General features: G+C 26.7%; 1 protein-coding gene across 1 annotated transcript in view; it reads right to left on the bottom strand.

The window, feature by feature from the left end:
* Positions 1 to 11,316: 11,316 nt before the first annotated feature.
* The window catches only part of LOC112679641, a 35,482-nt gene continuing 33,441 nt past the window's right edge, over positions 11,317 to 13,357 (bottom strand). Inside the window, exon 8 of the mRNA XM_025549530.1 lies at positions 11,317 to 11,423. Coding sequence (XP_025405315.1) covers positions 11,317 to 11,423 — 107 coding nt within the window. The remainder of the gene's footprint in view (positions 11,424 to 13,357) is intronic.

Consider the following 13,357-nt stretch of genomic DNA (forward strand, 5'->3'; position numbering starts at 1 on the left):
TTAACGGAATTTGTCTAATTTTAAAGAAAATAAATGTATATAATACGTATTTAGATATATTTTTATTATATTATATCTACATCTTAAGAATATTATAATGAGCTATTTAGATAATTTATATAAACAGAAGAAATGCACATATAACTTATAAATATCTATAAATATATATCTTCAGTCAGTGTTTAAGAATAAATATTATAAAATAATTTTTTTTTTGGTTTTATGTTGGGTTTTCACGCGAGTTCAGTATGATTTAATTTAAGTTTTTATTTTTAATTATTTGCATGTTGATGAAATATCATAATTCAAAATAATTTTGAACTCAGTTATTCCCATGGAAGATTTACATTTATTGCACGGTTATTGGTACAAATTTAGTAAGAACTACAATTTTTAAAATACGTTTGGTGAATTCATGAATCGAAATTCACTAATAATGATGTTATCAACAAGCAAAACAATCGCTTTCGATCAGATAGTAACCCTTAGTGGACAATTTATTCAAACTTTCAACATGTGTGGGAAAAAAAGTCGGGTTTACGTTGTAAATTACCAAGTCCTTATTTTTACGACGGTACTTTGACAAGTAGGAAGTACCTAGACTTTTTTTCAACCGTATAATCAACATTTTTGGATAATGTCAACTTAGATACCTACATGAATATATTTTTCCAACAAGATGGGTCCCTACCCATATTACAATCATTGAATGAGAAACTTTTAGCCGTAAATGTATGGGGACATATGGTTCAGTACAATGGCCCCGCAGCTCACCTGATATTATACCATTGGACTATTTTTATGAGGATATTTAAAAACAGTAGTTTATGGTAATCCATCTTTTAATCTTGAAGATTACAAAAATAAAATAATCATTGCGTGTAATGAACTCACCAGAGATAAAACAACAACAGTCACATAAATCAAATTACCGAGACGAATGGAAGCATACATAAAAAATAATGGCTATAACTTTAAAAGTACATTGAACAATAAATAATAAAATTAAAATTAAAAATTATTAAATGATAAATACATGTAAAATTAATATATAAATAAATAGTTTATAAATATATAGAGAAATAAATAAATGCTTAGTCCAGTGTATTATTATATTTATAAAGCACGACCGGTTTCGAATTTTTAATTCAAATCCGGTCTTTTACTTTAAAAATATAATAATACTCCAAGCTAAGAATTTATTTATTTATTTGTATATTAATTTACAAATTTTTACCATATGAGAATAATAAATAATTTATACATTCTTATGATAATTTTTTTTATAAATTAGATGTAAAATAAATACACCTTTTAGTTTAAATAAAAATAAATGTTTGTAATGATACTAAAATATACGTGATTAATTATGAATGACCTAATGCGAAACTTTCGATCGTCCTAAAAATGTAAATTTTTAAAGTATTAAAAAACTGGAAAGGTCATCGTTTCTTATAAAAAAATAAGCAATCCAAATTTAGTCTTAAAAATAGTGGTTCCTATTTAAGAAATTTAATTTTCCGTTTATATGCGGATAAAAATTGTTAAAATTTGGAATTTTTCAGTAACAAGTGTTTTTATGTGTCTTATAAATAGTAAAAAAAATAAAACCTTTTTAAACTCAAAGTTTTGTGTTTGAAATATTACATATTAACTTTTAAATTTTATACATAGAGTTTTTATTCATATTTTTGAAAATGAAAATGATTTAATTATTTCATGTTTTGTTTTAAAAAAAATGTATATTGAAAAATATTATAATTTATAATCAAAGTAACGTGTTTCCGATATTGAATTAGTTTTTCAATCCTAAAAATTATAGGTAATTTTTGGTTGAGTTAACTTGCTAAAATTTTGATTGTAGAATATTGAAAACACTATTTCAAAACCTATACATCCCTATTGTGTAATTATTTAAATATTTTAGAAATATAATGTGTACCGGTTGATTCTTATAATTTTTAATTTTAAATACTTAATGTAATTTTTTAAATCTTGACTGGTATTATATTTCTTGATCTTATTAACTGTAAGTATTATCGAAAAAACAAAAAATAAACTCATTTTAAAATTTTAATATTTGGCTAGAAAATAACTGTTTAGTACGACAGTAGTTGACGAACATGGTAAGATTAAATCGGTATAGATATCAAGTTTATTATTTTCTGTTGACTAGTTATCAAACAACGAAAAATATTTTTTACTAATATGGAGTTGGACATTTAAATATATTTTACCATTATCTGATTTTTTTTTAAATTTATCGATGTTATACCGAGAAATTTAAGAAATGTACCTTCCTTATTATAGTATCAATTTAAATATTCCAACCGATTTGTAGATTAAGTCGAACTTTTGGAGCATACCAATATATTACAAAAAATAAAAAATACGTATATAAAATTAAAAAAAAAAAAAATCCTATCCATTATTAAATATAAGTGTATGCATTCTTCCGAAATAAAAATATTTGCGTTTAATGTACGGAAGAATAAACCGCCAGGTAATCGTTAAAATGTTACACTTTAAAACAGTGATGTATATACCTACTGAAATTTAGCTCCAATACCAAAAGCTATACCCCTTTCTCAACAGATTGAAACGCAAAATAATAAATAAAACATAATATATATATAGTACATATGTAAGTTTGGTTCGTATATAATAATTCGTAATAGTTTCCAAAAATAAAGTGGTAACATTTTTCTATTTATAATTTATACATAAATAAATACATATATGTATACTACCATTATTTCAAATGATCTTCGTTTATCTAATTATTGAAAAAAGATATTGTATTGGTTATTACTTTTTTTTTTAAAAATTTTCATTCTCTCAAAAACTTTATCTCCCACGTAAAACTTTTTCAACTAATGATATAAAATATCTCATTCAAAAATACCCACAAACCAATCTCCAGGTTTTGGTTTAATCACCTCCGTAGTAGTCAAATATCTTCTTAAAAGGGCCATTATTTATCTTACACATATTTACAACTCAATGATTAGTACTAAGTAACTTATACTTAATTAGTAATTTAATAATTCTTATTTTCCACTGGAAGTTTTCAACCATTATAATGATCAAAAATCCAAATAAACCACCTGATTCAATTTCATCTTACAGACCAATAAGTATTCTTCACTTTCTATTGAAAATACTAGAAAAATAATTTCTTAAATGTATTATTCCCTCCATAACTAATAAGAAAATTTTACCAGAAAATTTGATTTTCGTTCCTCACATTCGGCCGTCCATACAGTGCATAGTGTAATAGATGCAATATCGTATTACCTTGAAAAAAATTATATTGCACGTCTGCTTACCAAGAAATTTCACAATCGTTTGATAGATCGTGGCATCGAGGGTCTCCTACATAAATTAAAAACATTTATTTTTCTGATATTTTGTCTACTCATAAAACCATATCTCATTGAACGTACCTTTCAAGTACGATATAGTTCTGCTATATTAGGTATTATCAGTATAAATGCTTGGGTTATTAGGATGGAATTCTATATTCCATTATCTATGATATATTCGCCTCCGATTCACCAACTGCACTAAATGCATCAGTGGGGCAGACTATTCTGGTGATAAGCTTATAACATTTATGGTCGATGATCCACTCATATGAGCCTTCAAACTCACCAAGACTATGGTAGACTGGTGTAACAAATAGAAATTTTTAATAGACCATAGTAATATACTTACATCACTTTTATTCTTCAACTCGATCCTTCATCACAGATAACTTTCAATGGATTTTCAATTTCTTTCTCTTATACAGTTAAATACCTTAGTCTGACATTAGATAAACAACTAACACGGGCTCATCGTATAAGAGATAAAAGACTTTCTCTGAATAATATATTTCGTATCCACTTTTCATTTACAAAATATTATTTAAACCAATTTGGACAGGGGTAGTGAAAATAAGACCAACCTTAATGAAATCCAATCCATCCATAATATTGCCTTAAGAAAATAAATACTCCCCTATACATATCAAACTAAACTCTCCATTCAGACTTGAAATTGAAAACAATGAAGAAGCCAAATAGTTTTATAAAATATTTCATGACCGTATTTATTCGCACTCACATCTTTTAATTAAAACCCCTTCATTGTTCACGGTTCCGGATAGTCTTCCTAGACGTTTAAAACTTCAATGGTTCAAAGATCTATATAAATAAAATATATTTATATAAAATAAAAACCTGTCCAAATAACTAACCTAATCTCATACAACTTAAAAATCAATAAACAAAGTGTCTTCTTTTCTCAGTGCACGTTTTTTATACATGCTACCTGTTAACTGTATCAAATATACTTATTATGTCTGTCGATATAGATTGTATATTATGACTTAAAACGAGAGCGAGAAAATAAAAAAATTTTAACGCATAAATATTTTCGTTACCAACAATGAAAAATACTGTAAACCATTACCGTTTTATCGAAATCGAATTCAACGGATTTTATCTGCATTCGTATTATGCGCGTTCGCGACGAAAGCTAATCCCCGTCAGTCCCGCGATGTGCTTTTCGTTCGATGAATAATCAAGTCGGCGAATACAACCACGGTAACATGCGATTGTTATTGTTTTTCGTTACCCGCAAAATCGTCGGCCACAACGTCCGTTACGCATAGTTAGTTACGTTGCAGTTACGCACCAGGGGCGTGGTAAAAACCTCTAAGTAATGACCCTGGAAACAGCGAATTTTACGTATATCAATATCCTAAACGGAGCACTTGCACGATGTGAAATTCGCTGGCCAATTATAATACCATCTGCGGTCAAATCGTAAAACGGTCTTTTTCAGGGCCAAGTTTGACGTTGGTATCAACACAAGAAAAACAGAGACCGGGGTCGATAGTTCGCAACAGTTCTGCGTTCGGCTGTTATACCACGTACGACGGACGTGTCGTACCGGACACGCAAGACCACTGCGACAAGTTCACGGGTAAAACACGATCGCGAACGTTTGTTTCTTTTGGCAACACGATTGCGTATGTTTGTAGGTTGGTAACAAATATGTGGGTAAGAAAAATAAATAAACACGATTGTGTATAAAAATTGTATGCAAAGTTGTCAAATTTACTAATTTTACCGTATTATATCTATATATAGAATACATATACCAAAAGTTCTATAATAATTTATAAAAAAAAATGAATAATAAAGTAATAAATAAAATGAGGATAACTAAATAAAATTAATTAATAAATAAATTAAATCAACAGTTTTTATTTTAATAAAATTATTGTTCATAAATTATTTGAAAATGCTTAAATTTGGATTCCCTGACATTTATAACCAACTACTTTTACTGAAACTCAGAAGCCGTCGTATAAAGAACGGAAACAACGAAATTTCGTTATATCAGATATATTTGATATCATTAACAATAAACATAGGTGTAATGAAAGCGATGAAACACAAAGTATTTCATTAACTTATTCTAGTTCACTCATATATACTTGGGGTATACACTAGTACCGGTATGGAAATTGGCATCAAACCTTGTACTGCAATCGTGTAGTTAAAAAACAGATGAAATCGGACGGAATCGTTTAGTTTAAAAATGTATCGCCGATAACGAATGTACGCAATCGTGTTTTACCCGAATTTACAATACACGGTCGCAGCACGGAGTATTCACATAGGTACACGACGAGCGCTCGAGTTCATTAGCGCGATGACGAGTGGCATTGCGTGATCGCGAGAGGATGACGCGCGAGGTCCTCGAAACGTACGTGCCGCGACCAATAACGATTGTGTTGCAGAAAACAACAGGGGCAAAACAATAGCAAATACATTGTAGTAAACCCAAAGGTAGAATACAATTATCTTACTAGTATAATATAGAATAATATATTATACAATGACATAATTTATATTTACAAAAAATATATAGTGATATTCAATATATGGTGATCGAACATAACAGGATAATATCCTCTATTTTATATATATTATATAAATCAGAGGTGAAATCAACAAGTTATTATCACCTTTACACGTAATAGAGCACAAGTTATCATATCTCTACATCGTTGACATTGGAAGCCTTCGTATAAATACGAGAGCGACACCTAACGAAAGCAAAGAAGTAGATAGGTAGTTATGATTTAGACAGTTTTAGGCTGGTCATTATCCTCTTAAATAAATTATTACTCGTCGTGGACATTTATTATAGCCACATCGCCGCGAGTACATAATTCTTTACTTAAACTAAACTGGTCTTTATACTATAGCATTAAGCTGTTTTAACCGTTTGTTATTTTTTTTTTCTATTCATTAATAAAAGGTTGTAACTTTCATAAGTGTTAAAAATGCAAGTGTTTGATTATTATTTAAATACCTATCTCTCTCGCAATACGTCTCAAGACAACGAACGTGCGACGTCAAATAATAAATGTGGTAACCGATTGTCGTGTTCTGTACAGCGATCACTACAATACGGTTAAAAAGACTATCATGAAAGTGCATGCCAGTGGTTCCCAAATTGTGCACCGCAGTCTACGGTTCATAAAAAATAGTTTAAAATGTATAGCATTTATTTTCCTCATTGTTTTCGTAAAAACATAATACCAAGCAATGAAATATTTTCCATTGTATACTCGTTTTGAACTTATAATATTTTTATGTAAAAATAACAATGATTTTTATTTATTTATTTTTTAAGTTTGAAAATTCATTAATTTATAATCAAGTAAAATTTTAACGAAATTAATAAAATTGGTCATCAATGAGTATTTATTTTTTGTTTTGTCTTTCGTGTTATTCACAGCAGGGTACCGTGGCTAAATTGAGTCCAAAAAAAGGCACCGTAGAAAAAAAACTTTGGGAACTACTGGTGTATGCAATAAAATGAATGTGATACGTCGTGTCGGTCGGCGTTTTCTTTATCGTCCCGCTCCGCTTTGGTTCCAATCGTGTTGCCCTCGGAGCGCGTTCGGCGGTCGCGTGTTTCGACGCATTAAGGTCTAGGGCACGGTAACACGTCGCGATGGGCATGTATCAACTGCGCCGAAAATCCCGCGGGCGAAGAAAGAAAAATTACGGGATAGGAAAAACGTATAAATCGATCATTGATCGACATTCAAATGTAATATAATGTCGACCGCGCCAATCGATTCCTACGTATATATATATATACAAACGTGTACAATACACCGATTTTAGAACTTACGGATCAGCAGCGTTGTACATTTGGTAACGAATGGATTATCGTTGTGGTGCTCGTAGTTACGTTTGAAGACCATCGTATAAATAATTTTAAAAATCTTTTTTTTTTTTCACTCAAATAATTTATTCGCGAAAAATTTAAAAAAAATTTAAAAACCATTTTAGAAGCTTCCTGGAATTCGGTGTAAATTGGATCTGAACGCGATAATTTGGGTTTTGGGCTGATTAAGTAGAATATTAATGGAAATTGACATTTTAGGTCTGAAGTCATGTTAGATTATACAAATAAGGGAAGAAACAGTTATGTAGAATATTTTTTAATCATAATAGCTTCGAAAGTTTTGGAAATAATTGACATTTTAGAATTTGGTATATATTTAATAATATTATGTTTATCAAGATCCTTATGAATCGGGTGGACAAACAATCTTACATTTTATCAGAATTATATTTTGATTATTGTTAGATGAAACAGTAGGTAACGTTGTAAGCTTCGTTAGAGTTTAATAGATTAAATAAATAAATAGACACTGGTAAAATAATCCTCCATTTACTTAACCTATTTTGAAATTGATGTAACATTATTTTATACAATTTGAAATATTATTTTTCGTTTTCTTCAGATAATTTTCCAGAATGGTCTAATATTTATTTGTGTACTATTCTATAAATCCGAAATATATTAAATGCAAAATATTCGAATTCATTGTTTACATTGTTTTTGAAGGTTAGAAAATTCTGTATAATTGGCAAACGTACAAATTTTATATTTTTTATGGGAACATATATTTTTAATTGTGAGATTTCCGAGTTCCGAATTTACATATGCAGATGAATAATTATTATAAATATTAGTTTAAGGAACAAACAAATTAAATAAATGATAAATAATTTTATAAAGAGTATCAATTAAATTATCGAGAGATAGATAATTGATAAGGTTCAGATTAAAATCAATATTGGAAAGAAAAAGAAAATATATCTTTGAAATTAAATTTTTTTTAATTAAAAATATACGGTGACTCGTAATAATCATGTACATAGAGATATGTAAATTTAATAAGCAAGTCTAAGAAGGATGATATTTAATATAAGTGGTTCTTTGTTTGTAAATCACTATTTTTTATAATTATTAGTTACAGTCGACGGCCACCAAATAGATACGTAATAGTTAAGAATTATAAAGTGAAAATATTTTTTATATTTTTTAAACTGTATAATGAATTTAAAATTAATTGGGAATTTTAAATGGATATGATTGTTATAATCATGCAGTTGTGTGTTCCGATGAACTTTTCACAATAATATTTGTGACGTTTTTTCAAGAACGGTGAGGGTTAAAGAAGCTGAGTCTATTCACTCAATGTATATCTTGGGTCTATAGCGTGTTCAAGGCCTGGATTTTCCAAATTTATCAAGGCGATTACGAATATAAATCTATCTCCGATAACATGCAGTTTTGGCTACAACAGCAGCAGTCATCCGATGACTACAATATATTCAAAACAAATGATGTTAAATTGAGTTAATACGAACTCGTATTCTTTCCTTTTAAAACCACCTATTAAGTAATATGCTTTTTATGATTAGGCGTTCATGATTAAGTCCAATAATTAATCCGTAAGGTCATTTATACTAGGTAAATAGTAATATGTAGTGTCAATAAACTATAATGAATTTTTTACCATTAAATTTAAATTGATGATGGTTTATAACGATATGATATAATATGAGAATAATAAATGATTTGTCGATTTACGATTCGAATTAGACACATGATTTTGTTTAGCGTTTATTTTTTTTTTCAATGTTTATCAAAGTATACGTAAAAATATAATATCTCGGATGAATCTTTTCATTACTTGTGTTTGTTTTCACAATACTTAGTGTTCGTAGTGTACTCCAGCATATAAAATATAAAATTGTATTCAAGTGCGTTCTTTTTGCACATAATACGTAAAATAAAACTAATGACTGAAATAAATATTAGTGTGTAGCACATTAACCCTATACGCATTAAATAGATTCTCGGTGAGCACGATAATAATTCATATTGTATGCATTTGAAAATACGCATAAATAATCACTAAATTAATAGGATTATACGTTCTATGTTAGTGTTATAGAGACTATATTATTACTATTATAATAAAATATGATACTGTTATTTGCTTGAGATTAAATTCAAACTTTCACTGGTACACGCAGAAATATTGGAACGTTGTCTCATTGCACAGTTGCATAAATATTTGTTATAAATATATTTTAATTTTATAAATTATGTGGTGTACATATTTTAAGGCGGAAAAATTTTGTTTTGGTTTTTCACGAGAAGTACTTGGATGGTTCCTAGTATTAGTTTACCCGTAACATTTTCTGATAACATAATTTTTATAAATATATAAACAAATAGTTTAAAAATATATATAAACAAATTAATTAAATACGATCATACAATTAAAATTTACTAATTTTTAATTTTAATTGAATTGTATATTATCTTATTGATTTTATTACTATTGATTAATTATTGTACCCAGTTGGTTATGGGTTATATTTAGAATATAAGGATACATAGTCAGTGTATTAAATTAAGATAAAAGGTAGTGTAATTGAAATATTAATCAGATGCTATAATCGAAAACATCCTCTTTTGATAAAAACATATTATTTTCGATTTCACAGTAGTTTCTCATGGGATAATGAAATTATTTTAATATTACATTTAAATACATTTTGTAAAATGTATTTTATTTTAACACCGGTATAACGGGATAAGTTAATAAAAGTGTACCAATTATTTCTATAGATATTCAATGGATAATATTAATAAATACTTATTGTTGCCATTTGCACATCACAATAGCATATGACCGAAAAAAACATATTTTTTTTTATTTAACTTTAAGCAATATATTCATATGAGCCTATAAGTAAATAACAACCTTAATATTGAATTACACATAATGATTACATTCGAGTATAATTCATTTTGAATTCGTAAAAAATAAATTATAAAAATACTTTTTCTTTATCGTACTATGCAAATTTTTAATAAATCATTTTAAAAATAAATATAAAATAAGTAGTAGCCGGTTTGTATAATACCCGATATTTGTATTCATTTATTTATTTATGAAATATTGTTATTGGCTTCACTTCGGGTATAATATTGAAAATTGTAGAGGAATGAGGCAAATAATTTTTTTTTTTTGATTTTCTACGAAAAAAATCTTCAATAAACCAACACGAAATAAATTAAACTTTCAACTTGTGGTTCATGGTTTAAAGATATGATTCCTAGCAATTCAACAAAAAATATTATTTGAGGTTTTTCGTAAAGATAATTATTGCTATCGGTTACGCGGCACATATTTCATAATTTATTGTTATAATTTGTTGTTGTTATTATTTATTTATAAATAATCGAAGTAGTATTTTTACGTCTAACTTAATTTTCTTGAAATTAATAAATATTTTAAAATGTATTTACTTACGATTGTTTATCATCATGGGATTTAAATAATTTTAATTTTTACGTAAAATTATTAATATTCTTTGGAATATATGTCACTACTACACTTTGTATTATGACTATTCTGACTGATTTTTTTTTTACATAGAAACAAATAAAAGGAGTGTGAAAAAATGTTCAATCAACACAAACCATTACAATTAAAATGAAGGAAGATGTTTTTTTTTTTTTTATTACAAATTATAGTGAGGAACATTATATGAAAAATGGACTAACTTTATTTATGGGTACTTACCTCAAACATATTGATATAAAACTATTTTCTTATTATAACTAAAAGTATACAAAAATAAAAAAAAAAATTATTAATTAATAGGATTTTTCAAAATGGTTTTAATATTATAAATGTATATTATAACATGAAATTTTATTTATGATATAGTTTATTACATAACTTGTACAATATATTATATGTCATGTACAATTAATGACGTTTAAGGCATAGCTTGAATTTCCTAGCTATAGCGATATTTATTTATTATTTGTTTTACTTCTAATTACACTAAAGAATATACACAGTATATATAATAAATGATTTATTAAATTCTCTAATATTTTAGAAAATTGATATAATATTTAAACCTAATTTTTAAGTTTTATAGAATACTGATTACACTTGTTTGATATGAATTTGGGAATGTCCAACAAGTTGAATCCAGCAAACAATTGTAATAGGCAGGAAAATACTACTGCAACAACATAAAGTTTATTTGTATCACTGAATAATTAATTAAACATTTGTGTATTATTAGTAATATTATAAATAAAAAAAACATTATAGGCTTAATATAATTTAAAATGTGTCTACTATTAGCTAATTTACTGTTACGAATAAATTATTTTTATTATTCATTATCAGTATAAAGTTGTATTTATTTAAATGAGTGTAAATCTTGGGTAAAACAGGATTACGTACATTCGTTATCGGTGATACCTTTTAAGCTAAACGATTCCGTTCGATTTTACCTGTTTTTAACTACACGATTACCGTACAAAGTTTGATGCCAATTTCCATACCGGTATTGGTATACACCACAAGCATATACGAGTGAACTTGAAAAACTTAATAAATACTTTGTGTTATATCGTTTTCATTACATCTATGTTTATTGTTAATGATATCAACTATATCAGATATAACGAAACTATTTCCGTTATAGGTACTGTATTTTTCGAGTTTCAGTAAAAGTAGTTGGTTATAGATGTCAGGGAATCCAAATTTAAGCACTTCCAAATAATTTATTAACAATAATTTTATTTAAATAAAAACTGTTGATTTAATTTATTTATTAATTATTTTTATTTAGTCATCCTAATTTTATTTGTTACTTTATTATTCATTTTTTTTATAAATTATTATAGAACTGTTGTATATGTATTCTATATATAGATATAATACGGTGAAATTAGTAAATTTAACAACGTAACATACAATTTTATACGCAGTCGTGTTTAATTATTTTTCTTACTCACCATTTTGTTACCCATCTACAAACGTACACAATCGTGTTTTATCCGTTGTGAATTCATCACACATCAAGATAAGAAAACATTAAGACATATAAAACACAATTACGTTAACATTTACAGAAAAATAAATATAACAAATTGGTTACTCGAAAATTATTTGAAAGCAATAAAATATAGTAATTCTTAACTTTTACCAAAATCTAGAGAAAAAAATCTTAATCTAATTCAAAATTATAATCCATAATCTATAGTCTTGAAAAAAACAACAGAATTTCTTTATCATTATTATTTTAAGAGATACTTAAACGGATTTAATATGTTCGTGGGAATTCCGTCCTGTATAGATGTTGTTAAATGTATGAAGTGTGCTTAAAAATTTTAGATTTAGATTAGAAAATTTTTTGTTTTAAGTATATAAGTGGATTAAAAATTTGAATACAGTGTTTACTTATGTACTCATTATTATGATACGAAGTACTTATTAAAAATAATGTTCTCCTATTTTTGTTTTTTACGAGCACTTGATATTTCAAAAACATCAACCAAGCACCTGCTCACAATTTCAATTTTTAATAATTTATCATTGCTTTTAAGTTCAAAAAACCAAAATCGTGATTGCCTACAACGCCCAAATGAACGAAGTGAACATGTGACCAATATTCAAATCATTGATTTAATGGTCTTCATTAACCATTCATAACTAACTTCATAAAACAGAATTTTTATTTTATATACTATGATATAAATATGATACTATTCAGCTATGTAATAATAACAATCTAGTAAAAATTTATAATTATCAAAATGATAGTTATAAATGTTCTATTTGAGTCCGAGATATTATTTTATACGTCGAAAAATCGATCTTATATTATTTGAACTTAATGATTTAATAACTATCAATTATTATAACTACGTCATCGACAAATTTTAGTAATAGAAAAATCAAATAAATTAAATTTAAAAAATAATATTAAACGAAAAAATAGATTATCAACCCAAAATATATATTACCTTGATAAATATTACGTTTTTATTCGTATAATTATTTTGAATGCCGTGCTAACTCAAAATAAAAATAAATAGATATTATGCAACCATAATTCTAAACGATATTGGTTGTGAAGAGTAATGATACCATGATAATGTAAAC

The sequence above is a fragment of the Sipha flava genome, unplaced genomic scaffold, assembly GCF_003268045.1.
Source record: "Sipha flava isolate LNK unplaced genomic scaffold, YSA_version1 165_pilon_pilon, whole genome shotgun sequence".
NCBI lineage: Eukaryota > Metazoa > Arthropoda > Insecta > Hemiptera > Aphididae > Sipha > Sipha flava.